The following is a 22,017-nucleotide window of genomic DNA, read 5'->3' on the forward strand; positions in this document are numbered from 1 at the left end:
AATGGAATTTCTTAACAGCATGCTGGGAGTTTTGCTTTCACAGGCCCTACTGAAACGAATGGAATTTGTTCAAGAATATTTGTGGTAATTCTTTATGAACAGCAAGTCATATATATATCCATGCTTCTGATTAACTGAAAAAGTTTTGATCATTCTGCCTTCTACCCCTTGACTTTCCAGTCATGTGGATTCCTGTGATTGGTTTCATTTGGTCAAGGGAGTATGCCATTCAATTCCTTCATGTGTCTTACAGAATAAGATTGCTTTTTCCCCCCTTATAAAGATATATATTTCAAATCAAAATAAATGTAGTTTTGATGTTTCCGTTGAGCTTGTTTTTTTCGTATCCAAGAAAAACCCCAAAGTAATTTTAAAGTCCCACAGTTGGTAAAACAATGTCTGCCCATGTCTAAATGCAGCTGTTTCAATGTGAAAGGGAAAACACTTGTTTTCAAAAATAAAATTGTGGCACCATTTTGGACCAATTAAACACTGGAAAACTATGTTTGAAAGATATAACCAAGGTTGCATGGTCTGTTTTTGTGTAAAGCAGGTAAATTCTACAGAGAGAACACATTCATAGAAAATAAAAAGTATATTTTATTTATGTGACAAAAAATTTTAACACATGAAATCTGGCACAGCTCCTATGTATATTGTTTGACTAGACCACGCCCTACAGATTATACTTTTCTTTTTCATACAGCTTTATATAGTTCTGGAGATGTTTTTAGGTAACTAAACAGTGTTGCTTTTCTTCTTCGTCACATTCAAAAGTTATCAACCACTTGTATTATACTACAGTTGAAGAATGAAACATTTCTAAAAAGGTACATTTGTGTGAAGTTAAACTCCATGTATTCCCATGTTCAGAAAATCATCACTGGTGTAAAAATTGAAAAAATAAAAGTTTTATTACAAAATGTAATTTCACTGCACACAAACACAAATTTCATCACACACACTTGCCACACTCACACATTGCAAAACAACAGTTATCTGGATTAAACATGTTTGTGCTACAGTCCATCGCTGCTTCCACTGAAATGTCAATGGATTAACGTGCAGCAAAAATCTGAGAGGACAGCAGAGTTCACAAACACAAAGAAAACACCCTTCAATGCCACAGGTTGTAAAATAGCAGGTACACGCTTTTACACACAGTAACTTTCTGCTCTTTGGAATAAATGATGGATAGTGCTTGCTGAACAAAGGCTGCAAATGGAGTAATAATGAGCCCCTGCTGGAACGCTATATAAAAACAATTTCCTTTAAACAGGTTTCCTACCTTTATATTCCAGAGATGCAGATGTCATTTACATTAGCCACTTGTAAGGTTCAAGACCCAATCTCATAGGACTGCTTTTTTAGACTGAAAAAGCAGATCTGCAACAAAGCCCACACTGCCTGGACAGCGGGCACTGAAATTTTGCACGAGCAAATCAGGGTGCAGCAATTTGCATTTGTTGGTTTAAGAGGAAGAGGAAGGGGGAGGGCAACAGAGCGGAGGGGAGAGACTGCTAAAGCAATTCACATATTGTCTGCGGGCTCTATTGACAGTGACCATCAGTCACCTGCTCATACTTCCTTAACCACCCCCTCTTGAGGAGGGGATCAAAGGTTACATGGGGTCAGAGAATCTGGAAAGAGTGAAAGGACAAGCAAAGAAATCTAGCTGCCAACACAACTGTATCATGTACAGAGGTATCTCAGCTGAGCTACAGGAGCCAAAACTTGAAAACCATTTTGTAATCTCAACAGGATTTGTATTAAAATATTAGTGCATCAAAATATTAGTTTATTAAAACGGGACGGGGGGGCGGTTATCGGCTGTGTCTCTTTGTAATTAATATATAATGTGCAGTTGGAAGGGGGTGGGCAGCCCTTTTGCTCTTTTCAGGCCAATGCTTTGCATTACAATGGCCCTCTCCGTTCCACAAACAAAACAAAGCATTTTGTTTCTCGCTGAGCTGGCAAAACAATTGAGACATCAAGCATTCAGGTCTCTTGTGGGTACTCTAGCTACGCAGCAGCCCCTGCTTAAAACTCTGATCCTAAGCAACAACTTTATTAAAGTCTTTTCAAACCAAATAGTCTTATACTAACTGGAGCAACAATGCATCTTGAAAGGATGGAGCAAGAAGCAAAGGATGTTAACACGGCTTTCTGTATTGAGAGTACTGATTGCTTATAGAGCTTTCAGTATCACAGAGTGCAAACATATAACAGCAACTAGGATGCTTCAATTACTTCTACAACTGCTTATCCTTGTTTTGATAAGGGGTGAGACTATGCATTAAACATTATGTGTAGGCCTATGAAAAAGACTAAAAAATTATTGGCGCTTACAACTTTTCCACATCTGTTCATTTATTTTAGGATCCATAAGCAGACCCAGCATAGTCAAACCCTACTATTACCAAATAGTCAGATGTTGCAGCTCCATATAAGACAAATTATGGTCTTCTGAAGCAGGAAGGAGATAGTTGCTCAGCTTTTTCAGGGAACCTGCTTTTTAATGCATCTAGAAAAAACTACTTAATGCATTAAGAAAAACTATTTGATAAACTGTGTGGACAGTAGCTATGCTAGTGCCATAAGCAACTCTACAGCTGAGCAGCATCTCTTGACATAACTGTAATGAAAACAAAATATAGTACACCAGTGTAAGAGAGGGAGAGGGAGGAACAGAGAGAGAGGCACATGCACTAGAGAAATAATGCAATAGTAATTGTGGAAAAGTTTATTAAGGAGATGTGAAACGCCACTACTTCTGACAATGATAATACAGGCTAAGCTGAGACGTAACAAAAAACCATGGGATAATTTTGCTTCTGATTTTAAACACAGCTTTCATGACGTCCAATGTCATGAAACGCTAAGTCTGTTTAAGTGATGACTTGTGAGAACAAGCCATGTTCCGGAAGCACTTTTCCCTGATCATAGGAAACCATGGTTTACATATTATCCAAAGAAGCTTCCAACCACCTTCCTTAGCACAACAGTGGGGGAGAGGGAAGCATGCAACTCCCAGGTAACGTGACCCTACGGTTTCTCATTACATCTGAACTTGTGGCAAGCATAAAGTTATCAAGGTTTGTCTCTCTTTGGCTGCAATCCTATATCCATGAACACAATGGGAAGCTGCACTGCAAGTATAGCAAATGATAGAGCAGAGGTCACCAATATTTCTGGACTAGTGGGCAAATTTTGTAGGGTGACCGTCACAAAACCTTCATAGCCACCATGGCACCTGCAGACATTGGGATGGTGATCCCTGGTGCTAGTGAATACATTTAATTAAAGCTAGTGGGATGCCTTTAGGCTTTATTTCATCCTACTTAGATTTTGCTATAGAAGAAGAAGAAGAAGAAGAAGAAGAAGAAGAAGAAGAAGAAGAAGAAGAAGAAGAAGAGGAGTAGTAGTAGTAGTAGTAGTTTGGATTTGATATCCCGCCTTTCACTCCCCTTCAGGAGTCTCAAAGCGGCTAACATTCTCCTTTCCCTTCCTCCCCCACAACAAACACTCTGTGAGGTGAGTGGGGCTGAGAGACTTCAAAGAAGTATGACTGGCCCAAGGTCACCCAGCAGCTGCATGTGGAGGAGCGGAGACGCGAACCCGGTTCCCCAGATTACGAGACTACTGCTCTTAACCACTACACCACACTGGCTCTCTGGACTTAAGGATATACTATGAAGCAGCAGCCTTCTGTTGGATGAAGGATTGGATACTTTTAGAGAACACTGATGTCCTAGATCTGGAAGGGTTTAATAATTCTTTAGGATGGCATGCATATCTGTGGTACGACAAGGTAAAGACTCATAAAAATTAAATGATGATGGGAAACACCCAAAAACCAACACATTTTTCCTTATAGCTTCTCTGTCAGCTGTATCAAAGTCTTAAAGGCACAGGCTTAAAAGCAAAGATGGACTAGATGAGCCTGACGTGTGGAATTTAACAAATAAAAAATTCTTACCACTATTCCCTGGTGGCTGTAGAGCATCTCCTGTTAAATCGCACCATCCGACTGGAAAGATATCCCGAGAATCATATTTACACCAATAGTCAAATGCCCCTCGCCAGCCATCAAAGGTAATAAAAACTTCATCTCCTTTAACATTCCCAATGGTTGCGGGACATATTAAATAAGGATTTTTTCTGTCTATTGCTTCTAGCTTCATTCCAACTTTAAAACAGTTTGGAGAAGGCTTTGTAGGTTCCTGCCAAAACAAAAGAGCCAAACAGGTATGTACACATGAGATCTTGGAAGGGAATGAGTTTCATATAACCTTGATGCCTAAAAGGACTGATGCTCCAAAAGATACATAGTAGGGGGGGGGGATATGTTAGCATTTTTCCTGTATTTTCTATCGTCCAGAGCTCCTCCATGGATAAAAAAGGACACTTTGGAGTATTTGCTAATTTACAATATTTCTATTACCGCTGTCAGGGAACTGCCATCGGAGCATCAGGCGGTGGAGGGTCTCAGGGAGGAAGAAAGAGACTCAACAGCTGAGGCAGGAACCAGCAGGGGGAGGAGTGGATCTCTGAGGGAATGCGAGCAGGAGGGAGGGCTCAGAGACGCTTCCAGCGAGAACAGTGGGGAGGTATCTGAGTCTCCCATAGGGAGACCCACACCTCGCCGGAAACTGTCACGCCGTGAGTCCAGGAGACGCGTTTCCGTTAAGGAGCTTCTTTGCTGGAAACGCTTCCGCAGACAGCCACTGTCAGACTCTACGAGTGACTAAGAGCAGACATGTTTGTGGAGCTCTGTCACACACAGAGGTTTGTGGAGTCGCACAAACTCTGAGGGAGCACGATTTTACGCACAAGCAGCTAATCATCCCATTACAGCAGTCTGACAGTCTCTGTACGCTGCCTGTGCAGGAGAAAGCATCATGAGCGAACCAGCCGGAACCGGAGGAGCAGGAGTTGGCGCTGGTCCAAGCTTGGAAGAAAGGTACCGAGCGTTGGAAGTCCAACTTGCGCTGCAGACGGCGAGGCTTGAGGAGAGAAGGGCTCAGGATGCAGACAAGAAGGGGAGAGCCACTCAGTTCCCCAGAAAGGTACCAGGATTGGTGCAGAAGTTTGGGGGGGACCCCAAGGATTACCATGCCTTTAGGACAGAGATGCAATATGCCATTAATGTGCAGTTCGATGAGTTCCCTGATGAGGAATCGCGAGTTGCTTTCGTAATTGGGCATCTTGAGAAAGGGGCGCGGGACTGGGTTCGACCCCTAATGGCAACGCACAATGACGTCCTAAAGGACACGATGAAGTTCTTTAGAGCAATGGATATCATGTTTTCCAGCGATATTGAGGAAGGGGTGGTGCGCAGACAGCTAATGGCTTGCAAGCAGGGAAGCCGATCTGTCCGTGAGTACTGGACTGAGTTTACCATGCTGATTCACAGACTGGGTTGGGATTTATCGGCGGCACCTATTCAGATGCTATTTGAAGAAGGTCTTTCTTCGGCTGTGAAAGACGAGCTGTCCCGGAGCCCCAGGGCGGTGTCTATGGATCAGCTGACCAAATCTGCGCTGACCATAGGAGCGCGTCAGGAGGCAAGAGCCTTGGAGAGGCGGGAAGGGAGAGGGGAACGTTGGAAGGAGTTCCGCATTCCAGACATTCCTGAGCCAGCTTTCCCGCCGGCAGAGCCGATGGAAATCGGAACAGCGCGCGCGCGCGCATTTTCAAAACCCAGTGAGGGGGTTAAGAAGGAGGGAAAAGGCGCCCGGAAATGCTATCTCTGCCAACAGCCAGGCCACTTTGCCAGAGTCTGCCCCCAGAGGAAGGAATGGCAAGGGATGGTGGGAGCTGTTGAGGGAGGAGAGCAGGGAGAAACGGAGCAGGTAAAAGCCAACGCCTGGTTGCCACAGTCGGGGCACTGCAGCCAGGCCAAAGAGCAGTGAAAGTGCCCGTGCCAGAAGCTCCTCAACCTGCTCTAGTTATTGATGTGTCGCTAGAGCTGCCAAAATGGACACCCCCTAAAAATAAAGGCGCTGTTGGACTCAGGCAGCTCCTGCAATTTTATGAGCAAGGAGTTTGCTGCTGAACACCAGATACAGACGATCCCTTTAAGCAACCCCCTGCAGGTGACCACGATCGATGGCAGGGAGTTGTTGGGAGGAGGAGTCAGCTTGCAGACCGTCCCAATGATAATGAGGGTGGCAAGGCACACAGAACTGATAGCGTTTAATGTGGCCACCTTGGGAGGCGCTCCCATTATTTTGGGAATGAGCTGGCTAGCGCTACATGATCCGCTGGTGGGCTGGCATCAAAGAGTGGTTTCCTTTGGTTCAGCACATTGCTTAGAACACTGCAAAGGGGAAAAGGGTTCAGCAGGGGCCCAAGCCACCCTAGCAGGGACAGAAGTAATGGAGAAGGTGAAGGTACCACCACAGTATGCAGATCTCAGCGACGTGTTCAGCGAGAAGGAAGCTGACCAACTACCCCCTCATAGGCCCTTTGATTGCCAGATCAATCTACTCCCTGGAGCACAGCTTCCTGTGGGCAAGTTGTATGCCATGTCAGACAGAGAAATGCAGGAGTTGCGAGAATTTATTGACAAGAACCTGAAGAGGGGCTTCATCAGAGAGTCCAAAGCAGCGGGGGGTAGCCCAGTGTTTTTTGTGGATAAAAAGCACACGGACAAGCCGAGACTTGTATGTGATTTTAGGAGGTTAAATGCAGTGACTGAACCAGTGACTTTCCCTATGCCCAGGATTGATGATATTTTGACCAGGGTGAGGAAGGGAAAGATTTTTACAAAGCTGGATCTAAGGGGGGCGTACAACCTGATACGTATAAGGAAAGGGGATGAATGGAAAACCACCATGTTTACCCCTTTGGGGGCATTTGAATATCTCGTTATGCCTTTTGGATTACAAGCAGGCTCAGCGTGCTTTCAATCTTTTATGAACCACGTACTGGGTCCTTTGCTCTACAAGAATTGCGTTGCCTTCCTAGATGATGTGTTGGTGTATTCGGAGAATGAGGAGCAACATGTGAGAGACGTCAGAGAAGTGTTGAGCAGGCTGCAAGCCAACAGGCTGTGGGTGAAACTGGAGAAGTGTCAGTTTCATACCAAGGAGGTGGAATTCCTGGGGTACCGCCTGTCAGACAAGGGATTGGCCATGGATCCCGGTAAGGTGCAGGCAGTGCTGGACTGGAAAACACCCAAAACCAAGAAGGATGTGCAGAGGTTCCTAGGGTTTGGAAACTTTTATCGTAAGTTCATCCGAAACTTCGCCCACCTGACGGCGCCCATTACGGACTGTCTCAGCAGTAAAAAGAAGTTTGTATGGACGGCGGAGGCGGAGCGAGCGTTTGAGGAACTGAAGAGGGCCTTCGCCTCGGAAGAACAACTTCTGCATGTGGACTTACAAAAGAAGCTGAGGGTCGAAACAGACGCATCTGACAGAGCCATAGGGGCGGTGCTTCTTCTGCAGTCGGGGAAGGAGGAGTCAGAGTGGCGACCGTGTGCCTTCTTTTCGCGAAAGCTGAACAAATCCGAGAGGAACTACACGGTGTACGACCGGGAACTTCTTGCTATTCATGAGGCTTTCCGGAAATGGAGGCACCTGCTAATTAGTGCACAACATAAGGTGCAAGTGTGCACGGACCATAAGAATCTAGAGTATTGGAGAACTGCGCGAGTGCTCAACCAACGGCAGTTGAGATGGGCCCAGGAGTTCTCCAAATTTAACTTTGAGATTTGTTACGTGCCAGGCCCAGAGAACGTTAGGGCGGACGCTCTCTCACGCAAACCTGAATATTTGGAGGGGGAGGGAGCACCCGAAGAGACCCATGTCATTCCAGAGGACCGCTGGGTGTGTGGGGCGGCATTGGTGGGGCAAAGGGAGTTGGTAGAGGGTACGGTGCATGATGAATACGCCCAGGACAAACTCAGGGGTCTCAGGAGGGAGGGAGACAAACCCGGGGGTTTTGAGGAGAGAAACGGGGCATTGTACTACAAGGGAGCGTTATATATACCCGAAGGGGAATTGAGGGAGAAGGTACTCAAGCAACTGCACGATAGCCCCACAGCAGGGCATTTTGGGCAACACAAAACCATGTGGCTGGTTACCAGGGAATTTTGGTGGCCCAAGGTCAGGGAAGATGTGCGGGAGTATGTGAGAGGGTGTGAACAATGCCAACGAGCCAAGGGGGAGAGGCGGGCACCGGCAGGTTTATTAGAACCACTACCTACACCTGAAAGACCGTGGGAAGCAGTGGCCATAGATTTTATGACTGATCTGCCAAGGTCTAGAGGGAAAACAGCCATCATGGTTGTGGTAGACCTGTTAACTAAAATGGCCCACTTTATAGCCTGCTCACATGCGGTCACAGCAGAAGAAACAGCCAAATTGTTTGTAGAAAATGTGTTTAGGTTGCATGGCGCCCCCTTGAGGGTGGTTTCAGACCGAGGGAAACAATTTACTTCCAGGTTCTGGAGGAAGCTCATGAGCTTACTGCATGTTGAGGTTAATTTCTCAACGGCCCGTCATCCAGAAACCAACGGGCAGGCGGAAAGAGCTAATGGTGTTCTCCAGCAATATTTGAGGTGTTATGTGAATGACAGAGAGAATGATTGGGTGGAGAAGCTGGCGTTGGCAGAATTTGCCTACAACAATGCAGAGAACGTGTCCACGGGGATGAGCCCCTTTTTGGCTAATCACGGGTGCCATCCCAGAGCCTTCCCAGGGGGGGAAGGGGAGAACTGGAGCGTTCCAGCTGCAGAACAGTTCGTTGAAGAAATGGAAGCGATCCATCGCCAGCTCCAACTCAACTTAAACAGGGCTAAGGAGGAATATAAGAGGCAGGCAGACAAAAACAGAAGGGAAGGTGAAAGCATCAGGGTGGGGGACCAGGTGTGGCTGTCAACCCAAGGGTTGCCATTCAAAGGGGGTTGTAAGAAGTTAAGACCCAAAAGGCTGGGACCATTTGAAGTCATGCAGCAGGTCAACCCAGTGGCTTTCAGACTCCGGTTACCGAACCACATGAAGCTGCACCCAGTTTTCCACAGGTCATTGCTGTCACCGTATAAAGGGGACAGTGAAGGGAGGGTCACTAGGGGACCAGCAATGGAGGAGAAGGAACACAGCTACCATGTAGCGGAGATCCTCGATTCCAGGTGGAAGGGAGATCAAGTTGAGTATTTGGTAATGTGGGAAGGGGAACCGGAGTCGGAAAACACCTGGGTTAGGGCAGAGGATGTCAATGACGAATTTTTAATAGAAACTTTTCATCAGAGGTTCCCACGCAAACCTCAGCCTGTAGCGAGGTTCCGAAGGAAATACTTTGCCACCACCGACGAGGAAGAGGAGTTGGAGGGGTTCACAGATTCCGAAGAGGAGGAGGATTCAGCGAGCCAGGACGGCGATCGATGGAGGGAGTTGTTCGAGACGTCTGAAGATGAAGAAGATTCTTTTCGGGGTTTTAACCCTTCACCTCCCAGGGAAGAGGAAATGGGAGGGGGTGAGGGGGGCCCTGGAGGGGAGGTGGATGTCAGGGAACTGCCATCGGAGCATCAGGCGGTGGAGGGTCTCAGGGAGGAAGAAAGAGACTCAACAGCTGAGGCAGGAACCAGCAGGGGGAGGAGTGGATCTCTGAGGGAATGCGAGCAGGAGGGAGGGCTCAGAGACGCTTCCAGCGAGAACAGTGGGGAGGTATCTGAGTCTCCCATAGGGAGACCCACACCTCGCCGGAAACTGTCACGCCGTGAGTCCAGGAGACGCGTTTCCGTTAAGGAGCTTCTTTGCTGGAAACGCTTCCGCAGACAGCCACTGTCAGACTCTACGAGTGACTAAGAGCAGACATGTTTGTGGAGCTCTGTCACACACAGAGGTTTGTGGAGTCGCACAAACTCTGAGGGAGCACGATTTTACGCACAAGCAGCTAATCATCCCATTACAACCGCCTATCAACAAGAAGTCCATTTTTTGTTGTTGAAAATTTAAGATACGTATTTCTTTCCTTAATTACTGATGAAAGAAACAGAACTACCAAGCAACATATTTCCAACGCCTTGTTAATCACAAGAAGAATAAGTTGTTACAGTGTTGTAAAAAACATAAAATAGTTTGCAGTGTCACCCGTCAGTGTTGAGACCATGAACTGACCAATTATCATCTTCAAGTCTATGCCTAAAGCAGGTTTGTAAACTAACAAGAGACTCTCTTATAAAGCCATTCGAATTTGCATAATGTGACTTCAATGCATGTTCAAATGATGAATTGCTTCCATGATGGCATTTTGTTTCCTACTCTTCCTTACGTTTTATTGTTCATTAGATTGATTTCCTAAGTTTTGTGGGGAAGGACATGCATTATTAATAAAAAGGGGCATAGCTTCATTTGTAAAATTGTCCATGTAACTAAAAGGACAATTTAAGTTGTAAATATAACTTATATTCTTCTTCCTTACATAATTAAGGCACATTATTGCATTTCTTCACTTTGTAAATCAACCCACTTCGTTTTCTTCGCAGAACAGACTTGTACTGTTCCAGCTTTGGGGCAATTCATAAAATTTATTTATTTCATAACATTTCTGTTCCACTTGAGTGTAAAAAAAAACCCAACCAAACCTCAAAGCAGTTTACAAAATGAGTAACACAATAAAATGATCAGCAAAAAAAGTTTAAAACATCCAAATTTACTACTACTACTACTACTGATTGAAATTATGTACTGCCCTATACCTGGAGGCCTCAGGGTGGTTCACAGAACAAAAACAAAATATAAAACCACAAAATACATAATCTAAATGAAAACAAGAACCCAAGAACCCACCCCCCAAAAACGCTCACATTTTAAAAGGGCATAGGATGTCAACCAAATCAACTGTCTAGTTAAAAAGGAACTTTTTTGCCTGGTGCCTAAAGGTGTATAATGAAAGTGCCAGGTGAACTTCCCTGGGGAGAGTATTCCACAGACAGAGAAGGCCTGTTCTCAAGTTGCCACCCTCTGGACCTCTCAAGAAGGGCCTCAGAAGATTATCTCAGGGTCTGGGTAGGTTCATATGGAAAGAGGCGGTCCTTGAGGTATTATGGTCCTGAGCCGTTTAAGGCTTTATAGGTCAAAACCAGCACTTTGAATTGGGCCTGGAAATGGTAGCCAATGCAGTCAGACCAGGATCAGTGTAATATGCTCAAACCATCTTGTTCCGGTGAGCAACCTGGCCGCTAAATTCTGCAGTAGCTGAAGTTTCCGAAACATCTTCAGACGCAGCCCTACGTAGAACGCATTGCAGTAATCTAACCTTGTGGTTACCAGAGCATAGACAACAGTAGTTAGGCTATCCCTGTCCAGATAGGGGCATAGTTGGGCCACCAGCCAAAGCTGATGGAAGGCACTCCGCTCCACTGAGGCCACCTGAGCCTCGAGCGACAGCAAAGGATCCAGGAGTACCCCCAAGCTACGAACCTGCTCCTTCAGATCAGAAGTGCAAGAGCAGGCAATCTCCCAAACCATCTGGTCTAGTGCCTCAGTTTAACTGGGCTGAGCTTCAGTTATTAAAATAGCATGAACTAAGCACAAATTAAAACACATGTAAACATCATATACCAAGAGACAAGAAAGGAGTAAAAATGTTGAGATTGTTACAAGAAGAGAGTGTATTGTTTTTAGCATAAAAATGTGTTCTGCATTGTCATTTGTGTTTGATCCGTACAACAGTGACTGGAATAAGGAGGATGGGGCATAATTTAAGGGTGTTCACTATGCTTAGAAGTCTTTGATACATTCACCAGACTATTCAACAGAAAAAAGTCAACCTCTCCCATACAGGAATTAACTTCTACATTTGTCTAGACTGTAATGCCCCATTTTTGCATGAACAGGAAGATCACATGTAATAAACAACACACATATTTTAATATATTAATTTGACCTGTGTGGAGAGGTAAGCCTAAAACTGTTAAAACCAAAGAGATTTGTTCTGAACTCAAGACATATACAGGCATTTTCTAAATGCAGGCACTGAGGATGGAGAAAGATGTTCCCCTTCCTAGTAGTCCTGTCCTTTTAAACAACTTCCTTGCCTTTTCAGGCTGGACAGTGCAGTATAGTGCTCTGGAATCCTCAACAAACAATAGAACTGCAGCCGAGTCTCCTACCTTCTTAAAGAATGAAGCAGGAGCCATTTCAGCACCATTTAGTGTTCTTAGGAGAAACATTGGCCAGGAAGATGAATTCATCTGGAAACCTAAAATTGACAACAATAGATTAGTTGTGCATAACAGATTTACCAAAAATATGCCTTTTAAGAAACAAGAGAACCTTTGTTAAGTGGCGTTATCTCTGCAGGATACGTTTTGATTATAAATAGAGGATGAGCATGGGCGCATCGTGCTGAGGCACTTCCCACCAGAAGCTACAACCGTAATTGAGCAATACTAACTAAGCTAAGCACCTGGTGCAACACGTGGAAATACAGCGCTACATTTCAAGTTAAGCAGAAAGGGAGCGTTTGACTCATACTGTATTACGAGCGGAATAGGATTTCTGGGACCAGACAGTTCGACGTCACTTGGGAAATGCCAGTTTTGTATACAGTTAGCAGGAGGCAATTACACACACAATTAGCTCCAAGCTCAGCCAACAAACAAGATGCGGCAAAACTGCCAAAGGGAAGGTTTCAAAAAGGTATTTAGCTGTGCAACACCATTTGGACACTGGAATTCTGCCTATCTTCATAAAACATAGGAGGGCCAAATACAGTATGATATATTTTATCAAGGGCTCACTTGTCTGGCTCAATAAAGATATGTGCCAGTTCACATACACTGCAGGAGCAAACTAATTGCATTATAGTATCCGGCAAACATTACTGCAAAGATTTGGGGGGGGGGGGACACCCACACAGATAATTTCATTCACTGGTGGTGCTGAAACACCTGTTTCAAGCCATTTTGCTTCCAAACAATTACTTTCTCAGTATAGGCCAGGTGTGGGGAACCTACGGGTCTCTCTCCCCCACCCCCACCCCTCACTGGCTAGGTAGAGAGGAGGGTGCAAATTTGCATAGAAACTAGCCTATGGTACCAAGGCAAAAATTTTACATTTGTTGCTTCGTGCACTTTCCCCTCTGGCCACCATTGGCACGTGGTCCTTATGAAGTTTTCAGAAGGGAATGCATCCCTCACCCTGAAGGCAATAAAACATCTTGCTAACAGGAGCAAGATTTTCATACCCGGGGAAGGAACCTGTGGCTCTCCAAATGTGCAACTGATAATCTTTGGCATTGCTGGCTGAAGCCGATGGGAGGACTGGGAGTCCAACAACATTTGGAGGCCACAGGTTAGTCACCTCTGCTTTAAAGCGCCACTAAATTACTAACCGATTATTATTTCCATTATTCCTACAGAACCATCAGTGGTGCTACATAGGCTTTGGAAGACAGGTCCCTAATCTATCGCAGGCTTATGGCCTACAACAGAACACAGACGTCAACAGGGAAAGAGGAGGGAAATGGAGGCATGGGGTAAACAGGGAAGAATGTGCATTATTTCAGTGACACGCAGTGACAGTAGGGCAAGGGGGACCAGGAAGCTGCCCCCAAAGACTTCACACAGGACAGATATGGTTTGAGGAAGCGAGAGGTGGCATCACACAGGTTTTTTTCTGGGAGACAGTTCTAAAGGGATGCAAAAGAGAAGGGGTGGAGTTCTTTGAAGGAGTCATGCATCAAGATGGTGGAACTGGGCAAGGGGAGAGGATAACGGGAGGACAACGCTACAGAGGGTTTTGAAGGAAAAACCTGGGAACTTGAGTGACATTTCTCACGGCAGTGCCATGAATCCATGGTTCACTTGTATTCTCTCTAGCAAACTCAACCCAAATCGCCCAGTCCAGTACATTTAGTCTATTCATAATTTCCTTTATCTCCGGCTGCTGTTATTTTGATACGTTATTTCAAACTCTACTGTGACTTCGAAGCAAACTTTTATTTCACCCATGTTAGGCTTATATGTTTTCTTACCAAGTGGTGGCTGAAGCATTCCTCCTTTCTTCTCGCAGGTTCCAATTGGCTGTATGTCAGATGAATCCACTAGCCTCCAAAAGTCATTTTTGTTGTCGCTTCCATCAAGCCGCAACCTTAATCTGGCACCCGTGATTCCAATAACTGTAGCTATACATACTGAGGTAATGTTTCGAGGGTCATGGGCTTCCAATTTCATCCCCACTTTGAAATCATTGCTAGGTGGAACCCTAGACTGCAAGAAAGGCAAAATAAGGCATTTACTAGACTATTTTTCCAGGAGGGAGAGAGAGAAGGAATCAACAGTACTTATTTGGCTAGTCACAAGCTTATTTATTCCCACCATAATTGTTTCTCAGCCTTTGGGGCCAAAATCAAGTGTAGCTCCTCAAAGAAATCGCTGGAAAATTTCCTGGCACCTAAATATTTTGATTCTATTTCCAGTCCTGGGCAATTATCCCAGGTGCCCTAAATGCCATTTATATTTACTGTAAATCACTCTTCAACCTAACCAAGGATTTACAGTTCCTATTGTATCTTCACATTATGAGGTAGGCTAGGCTAAAAGATAGTAACATACACTGAGCAACGACCTTCAATGGATGAGCTACCCTACCTACAAATCTAATAGGTGATCCATTGTATTGAAGTTGGCTTCTTACACAAATTTATTCTTTTGCACAACTATAGTAAGCTGGCACTTCCACCCTAAACTTACCTACGTGCAAGCTGTCTCATCCATTTTATTGTAATTTACTTCTAATTAACTTCACAACAAATCACAGCTTTAAGAGGCATGAAAGGCTAATACCTTCCTGACATAAAATTTTAACTTATGCAACTAGTATTTATTATTTTAAAAGCCACTGGAGCCCCCCTCTAAATAGTATCAAGTACCTGAAGCTTGCAAAATACCCATATGGGTTGTGTAACACAGAAGCAGACAGACTAGTATCAACTTGGAAATCTCTAGGGTGATTTGCAGTTAATTAAGAGGTGGTTCTAGCTCCTCATAGTTTAACAACAGTGAAAGTTTTTAAAAGGAAGCCATTTCTCTCCTTGTGCTAATGTTCTTAGGTGTTTCTAACTTATAAAATATGCATAATGATTGGCGGCCTTTGGCCAAGTTTTTATACAACAGTATTGGCCACTTTAAGAGTTCTGAGTTCTCATCCTTGATCTATGTTAACTCAAGATACAGATTTGTATATCCATATACAGTGAATGGCTCAGGGATTACAACAGGTTGTTGACTCCACTCTCCATATATACCAGGCATGGCCAAACTTGGCCCTCCAGCTGTTTTGGGACTACAACTCCCATCATCCCTAGCTTAAGAGGGCCAGTGGTCAGGGATGATGGGAATTGTAGTCACAAGTTTGGCCATGCCTGAACAAGCCCTCTAAACCTTGGGCTTCTTGTAAAAAAATAAAAAAAAAACCCTCATAAGCCTGAAGTCTGCCCACCCCTTGCATAACATATATCTATATGAAAGGTAAGCAACACAAAGAAACTACAATACTAACATAAAACACTTTCGTATACTCATTTATATTTTAAACCATTTACCTGTCTGAAACAATGTGAAGGAGCAGCTAAGGATCCAGTCTCTTTCAAGTAGTTATCCCAGTTAAAATATTCTAGGAGGGAAAAGCGTGGGAGAGCAAAATTTAAACATATTGTTGAGATAAAAAGCCTTCAATCTGCAGGAAGCACACAGACTTTTGCTTATTATCTTCTTCAATCTTTTGTATATTTGTCATCATTTGTGACTGGGGGAAGCAGTTAGCACTCTAAGAGACTACTGGAAGATAAGCAGAAATCATTTACCCAAAGGAAAACAATGTATCTGAACTTCTTCTCTTTCTATATACATATAGATATGAAACCCTTGTTAGAATCTAGATTTTTATACTACCTTTGCAGGAGCAGTTTTAGTGAAATTAATAAAAGTGGTTTCACTGGTTTACAGATTGAGCATTAACATAAAACAAAAAGGAACATTTCTTTGTGCACAGGGAGGCGAGTCACTGCTGAAAAAAACACACAAATGCATTCACACTTAAGCTGTGCCTACGCTGCAGCTTAGAATAGCTCGACCTTGCAGTGTGTTAAGTTTGCAGGGTCTGGATTCCCTTTGTTATCTAGCCACTCCTTCAGAACCCTACTGAATAAAGATAAACTGCTGTGTTTACATAGCATGAGATTTCCTGGGACAACAAAGTGGTTCTTGGTTTAACAATGGCAACTTTCAAAAAGTTTCTTTTAAAAAAATGTAAACGCTGATTCTCATTATAGCATACAGCTGCATAATTTGGGCAAATGCTTGCGAATCAATACCTGCTTCACTCAAAAATCCAGATGCAAGTTTGTTTGTTTTTGCAGGTGGGTGTGCAATAGTTTGCAAGAGTGGAGAGAAGGCAGAGATGGATATGAACCGCCTCCACCCACCACCAGCTAAACACAAAATGCACACAACACTGCATATCACACAAGCCACAGACATGCATGAAAATATACATACATGTACACATGAGGGGACAGGACAGAGGGAACATGTCCTCCCCAAATACACACATAGTTGAAGGAATAGAGTCAAAAAGGGGGAAAACCACCCCCTTGTTTTTCCCTCCTGTACCCCCACCCACTCATGTGCTTCCTACACAACCATCTCTACTACTTTATACCTTCTTTCTGCACACCTCTAGCTATCCTCCTCCAGAATGAAGGAGGAGATGGTTGACATGACATCCCAAAGCTCACAAGCCAAGAGGAAAAAAACAAGGTCTCTCATACGCTGGCCAGTCAACAGACATATATTGGGACTACACATCCAGATCCCACCTTACACTGCTAATCTGTGCACATTCTCCATGCCTTCATAAGAGTTTCCACTCCAAATACAAAAAATTAAGCCACTGAAAAAATGATACTATGCTGCCACCTAGTGGCTTTGTTAGGATAATCTACAACCTGGTGCCCTCCAGATGTTTTGAACAATTCCCATCAGCTGATAACAGTAGTACTTTGATGCAGTGTTGGAAACTGAGATATGACAGCTAGGAGCTAAATGACACCTTAAACTTACATTATAGGCACAACAATGGAATGTCTAGGCATGCTTTTTTATAACAAGAATACAGAGCTGAAAATGAATGAACTGCAGCTAAAATATTACGTTCATTTTTCATATGGTCTAGTCCTTCCCCTGCCCACCCTCCTAATATTCTTAAGAGGGTCTCTTCACCAGTCTTCAGAGAGTGGCTGGAAGTGGGGAGGCAGAAAAGGGTCCTCCTTTCCTTCCACTCTGAGGTTTTAATCTGAAATCTTAGGCACAGTACTGCGCCCAGAGCTCAGAAACTGCTCGCGCCAATGAAATTCCCTGTCGCAAAATGTGCCTAGAACAATGGGGGTTTCGAACACTGCTTTGATGCATGTAGTCTAAAACAACCTGAGGCTGCCAGGTTGGAGGAAGGGCTGCTTTATAATTGCTAATAAAACTCAAGAGGTCCTGGCTACTAGCAGAAACCCTCCTGGAGGCTGCCACAAGTGATGCAAGCAGTGGGACTCCTGCATCTCATGTTCTGACATTAGCTTGTACTGGATTTCTACCATTCATTATGTGGCACACGTCTCCTGTGTTTCACTCATGTATCCAGCCCATTATTCCCTTAAAATGTTAAAACTCTTGCACAATCAGGGTGAGGAAGGCCCATCTTGAGCAGAGCTAGTCACTTTTAAAAGTCCTTCTTTACTTCCTTCATTTTAAACCAAAAAACCTGCTCAGTCTACCTATATATCAACCAAGTTTCAATTTCTCCCTTTGGTTTATTTTAGAAACATTACCTACCCTAAAATCTTTCTTGAACCCAAGAGCAAAGATACCAGCAAACCCAGGCAAAGGGCTCAGCTAGGAGAATTGGAAGCAACTTACTTATTTATTAAAAAAAAATTATACACCTCTATTTCATTAAAAAAGATAAGAAGAATGAAAGCATACCCAGGCAGGCAGAGTTGAGTTAAGTATGCTTATCTGCGTTTGTGGCTGGGGAAGCCCAGCCAGATGGGCGGGGTATAAATTAATTAATTATTATTATTATTATTATTATTATTATTATTATTATTATTATTATGTATTAAGGCTGTGTGTCTGGGTTAAGTGTGCATGACAGCATGTCCCCACTTTGGTGCCAGGTCCTGGAGTGGAGTCCCTAAGAAAAAAAGTGCCCTAACCATTTCAAAACCCTAAAGGCTATGGCAGGGCCACTAGAGCAAGGATCTTTCTGATCTTCTTCTCCCCCACATGCAACAGCCCTCTTAAAAGATCCCGGGATCATTGGGAGACCTCCTGAACAGCATGGACTACACTGCAGGAGGTAGTTGTAACTGTCCAAAAATCAGGAAGGAGGCACCTTGCACAAGTGGCGAGGCTAATCGGGTGAGGCAGGAGGTGGTGGGAGAGATATGTCAATGAACAGACGTTAAACCCCATTCATTTATTTTAAAAATAATTCATAATATTTACATTTACAATACATACCATTATTTAGCAACTGATTGCTTGACAGACAACTCTTCCCATGTTTTTCTCTTCTAATAGTCTTAGAATCTAAAGAAAAAGAAAGGATGTAAAACACAGTATTTTTTACATAATTTTGCAGAATAAACTGCCCCGGGCTGAGGTACCCCATGCATCCCTGCATTGTGCATGGATATAGTTCCAGCTGAGAACCACTGCTATGTATACAAGGCTAAATTATTTGAAGCTAATTATCTTTTTAAAGCCCCCTGAAGGAGCTCTGCCCTAAAAAGAATTTAAGTACTTTGAATGAATGAGTAAATAAATAGGGGACGGACACACACACGTACGTATATGTATGTATGTATTTGCCAAGCAGCAGGTGATACTGTTGGTCCTCATTGTTGCACTGGTTTCAATTTCTCCCCCTGGTCATCATATTTAGTCTGGGAATGTCTTTTCAACCTTTGCAAAAGGTCCCCTTCTCCCTCTGGCACGGCACCATTCTCCTAAGAATCCCAACAATTCTGCCACACAAGAGGGAAAAGGGCCTCTTTGCAAAAGAGGCTGGTTTCCTCCTCTGCTCCCCAGAACAGTCCTGGGGTAAGAGGCCCTTCTACATCAGTGCTTCCTTAGAGAGCAAAAACTCTGCTGAATGTGTGAGGCTGATGCAGCATGTCTGCTGAGTCTGTCTCCCCACCCCGCAGGGTAGTAATACATGTTTCATGTATACTTGTCTAGTCCTTCCTTGCTGAGGGTATGTTTGCATTGCAATGTGTTGCAAATGGGTGGCTGACCCAAAACGTGGCCCTTGTGCCAATCAAGGCTACCCACCCCTGCTTCAGGCACTTACGTGCAGGAAATGGCAGTGCAACCAATCCTGCAATGTTAAACACATTTATTAAGACGGAAACCCAACTGGACTCAGTGGGATTTATTTAGTTATTTCTCTGAGAGTAACTGTGCATCTCATGTTATGAATAGAGTTAAAAATCAGGGAAAGGTACAGTATACTGTAAAAACTGTAAGCGCTTGGAGGAAACTAAACGTGACACATAGGTTTAAAAACAAACATTCCCTTACAAGACAAAGTACCCCGTTTCATACAGTTATCTGTAGAATATATTGCCATGGGTTGCTCTGACAACTACTAGCATAACTGTAAGACCATGTAGACGCTTCAAGGAAAAGTGGAACAATGGCTGCCAGATACTGAAGGTCAAGGAACAGGGGTGCCAACTTGAATAAAATATTGGGGGGGGGGGTCCCAGGTATGCCGTGCCCCACATAACCCATCACATGACAGTGCACACCAATTTGAATTGCAATGCCTATCAACTTTGGGGGCCCCCAGCCCCTCAAATATTTTAGGGGGGGGGAGCTGAAGGGACCTCAGCCCCTAGGAATTGGCTCCTATGTGAAGGAAGATGGCAATCTCATTTTGCTTGTTGTATTGGGCTGGTCACACATCAAAGTTGGGGAGCAATAAATATCTAACCTGGCCCAGCATGGTAGTTGCTGCCTTCTAGCCAAATCAGGAATTCTCCATAATTTGGAAGCATTTTCAGTGTGCTATGTAATTAACTACAACCGCGGTGTGTTCCCTGTGAGCTCTGTAAACTCTCTCCCAAGTGCTGGAAGTGATTTGTCCTACAGCAGTGCAACAATGGGACCAAGCATACATGCTCGACTGTCTGGTGGGGCAACCACTTTATATGGCCCTGACATTTTAATCTATCCCCAATATAAAAGGTTAGAAAACTCCATCACAGCAATAGTGAACATACTAAATTAGAGAGAAATACGTACGTTAAATCAAAAAGCTGCAATCATATACCCATATACTTATGGGACCACAAAATGAAAAGAGAAAAGGACCAGGACAGAGAATAAAAATCATTAAAAAACCCTGCAGAAATGTATTCTACTCTGTCATGAGATTAGTGAGTTGACTGTGGGGAGTTATATTTCCAAGCTGTGAGATCTTTCCTAGCCCACCTCCCATCATATTAGGTCTCTTGGGGGCCTCTTCCCCCCTGAAAACTGCAGCCCCTCATTTACATTGTTGCTTTGTTTCAAGAACTTTACCTTTAGCTGCTGTTTTCCCCATGGTAAAATGTTTGGTCCTCCTTTTTCACAATAAGAACACATACATCCACGATTTTTTCCCCAACACAACTGCTTCCTGTGGAGCAGTAACACAGCAGGTGAGGCCAAATGCAAAATAATATGTAAATAACTTTTATACAGTGGAAGCGGAATATAAGCAGGCAATGCCTTTTTAGTCAAGAAGGAAGAAGGAAGATAAACGTTACACTTTAGCTCTATGTCACCTGGAAACAAATGCTACAGAATTTTCTGCGCTAAAGTTCATGAAGCTTGAACCTTAAGTTTAGATAACCCATTCTGTTTAAACCATTTTATTAAAGGTCATGCTATTGTTTCTAATTCGTTTGTCAAGCAAAATACCACTTGATGATACTGTTTCCCAAGCATTGCAGACATCCTATGACCAGTAATAACTAACTAGGAAAACCAAATTCATTAGAATTCATTAAAACAGGAGGTTGTATTAGCATTAAAATTTTAATTGTGGCAGCACATAATAGTAAACAGAAATCTGTTTCATTGCTACAGTTTTTGTACCCAAGTGCACACACTTTACAACTCACATTCATAAATATTGCCAATGGCATTATCAGATCACTTTCAGCAGTGTGTCTGGCAGTAATGAAACTATAAAGTTGATGTTTTCACTCACTCCACAAATATACAAGGCACAAATTTAACTAGTCGTTAAGTCTACTAGTTCCCTTGTCTGTGCTTCAACTTAAATTATGTTGTCATTTATTGCCCCTGCCTTCCTGAGATGTGCAACCTTGATTAATGGCAATAATCTCTCATTCCCCACACACACACACACACACACACACACACACACACATATATATATATATATATATATATACACACACACACACACACACACACACACACACCCAACTCTGAACAGTGAAATGATAAACATTAGGGGATAAACAACAATAGCACTTATCAGATTACTATCCTGCATTTGGTTTTGATGTTAAGGCGTAAGACAAAGATCCAAACAGCAGGAAGGGAAACCAATTTGATTTCCAATTGCAGCAGTTCATTCCATATTGAATCCTTGCTTCATCTGGCCAGAATTCAGTATTTCAGATATTGATGTATGCCAAATTAATAGTAATCTATACTGTCTGTGGATTATTAGAAGCATGTTGTATTTATTAAAACAACCATTTTAAAATTGTATTTATAAATGATATTACAAAAACAGATGTTGTATATAACTGAATAAATTTACACATGCCTTTGTATATCTCATTATATGTATAATTTAAGTTTACACCATAATTAATTTAAAAACTGAATCCTGAACACATTAATTTTCATGAAATATGTATCTACTAACCAGAGAAGTTGAAAACATAGAGATGGATATTATAGCATTACTTTAATTTATTATA

The 22,017-nt window shown here is 43.4% G+C and overlaps 1 protein-coding gene across 4 annotated transcripts in view; it reads right to left on the bottom strand.

Annotated features, from left to right (window-relative positions):
* Positions 1 to 22,017, bottom strand: part of SCML2 (Scm polycomb group protein like 2) — a 187,130-nt gene that overhangs the window by 155,376 nt on the left and 9,737 nt on the right. For all 4 annotated transcript variants that reach the window (XM_081199184.1, XM_081199181.1, XM_081199183.1 and 1 more), the window contains exons 2-7: positions 20,597 to 20,693; positions 18,530 to 18,598; positions 15,559 to 15,629; positions 13,990 to 14,224; positions 12,125 to 12,213; positions 3,980 to 4,223 (exon numbers count right to left, since the gene is read on the bottom strand). In XM_081199184.1, the coding sequence (XP_081055310.1) occupies positions 3,980 to 4,223; positions 12,125 to 12,213; positions 13,990 to 14,224; positions 15,559 to 15,629; positions 18,530 to 18,598; positions 20,597 to 20,618 (730 nt within the window). In that variant the 5' untranslated portion in view covers positions 20,619 to 20,693. The remainder of the gene's footprint in view (positions 1 to 3,979; positions 4,224 to 12,124; positions 12,214 to 13,989; positions 14,225 to 15,558; positions 15,630 to 18,529; positions 18,599 to 20,596; positions 20,694 to 22,017) is intronic.

This window comes from Podarcis bocagei (genome assembly GCF_964188305.1).
Source record: "Podarcis bocagei genome assembly, chromosome: 6".
Taxonomy (NCBI): Eukaryota; Metazoa; Chordata; class Lepidosauria; order Squamata; family Lacertidae; genus Podarcis; species Podarcis bocagei.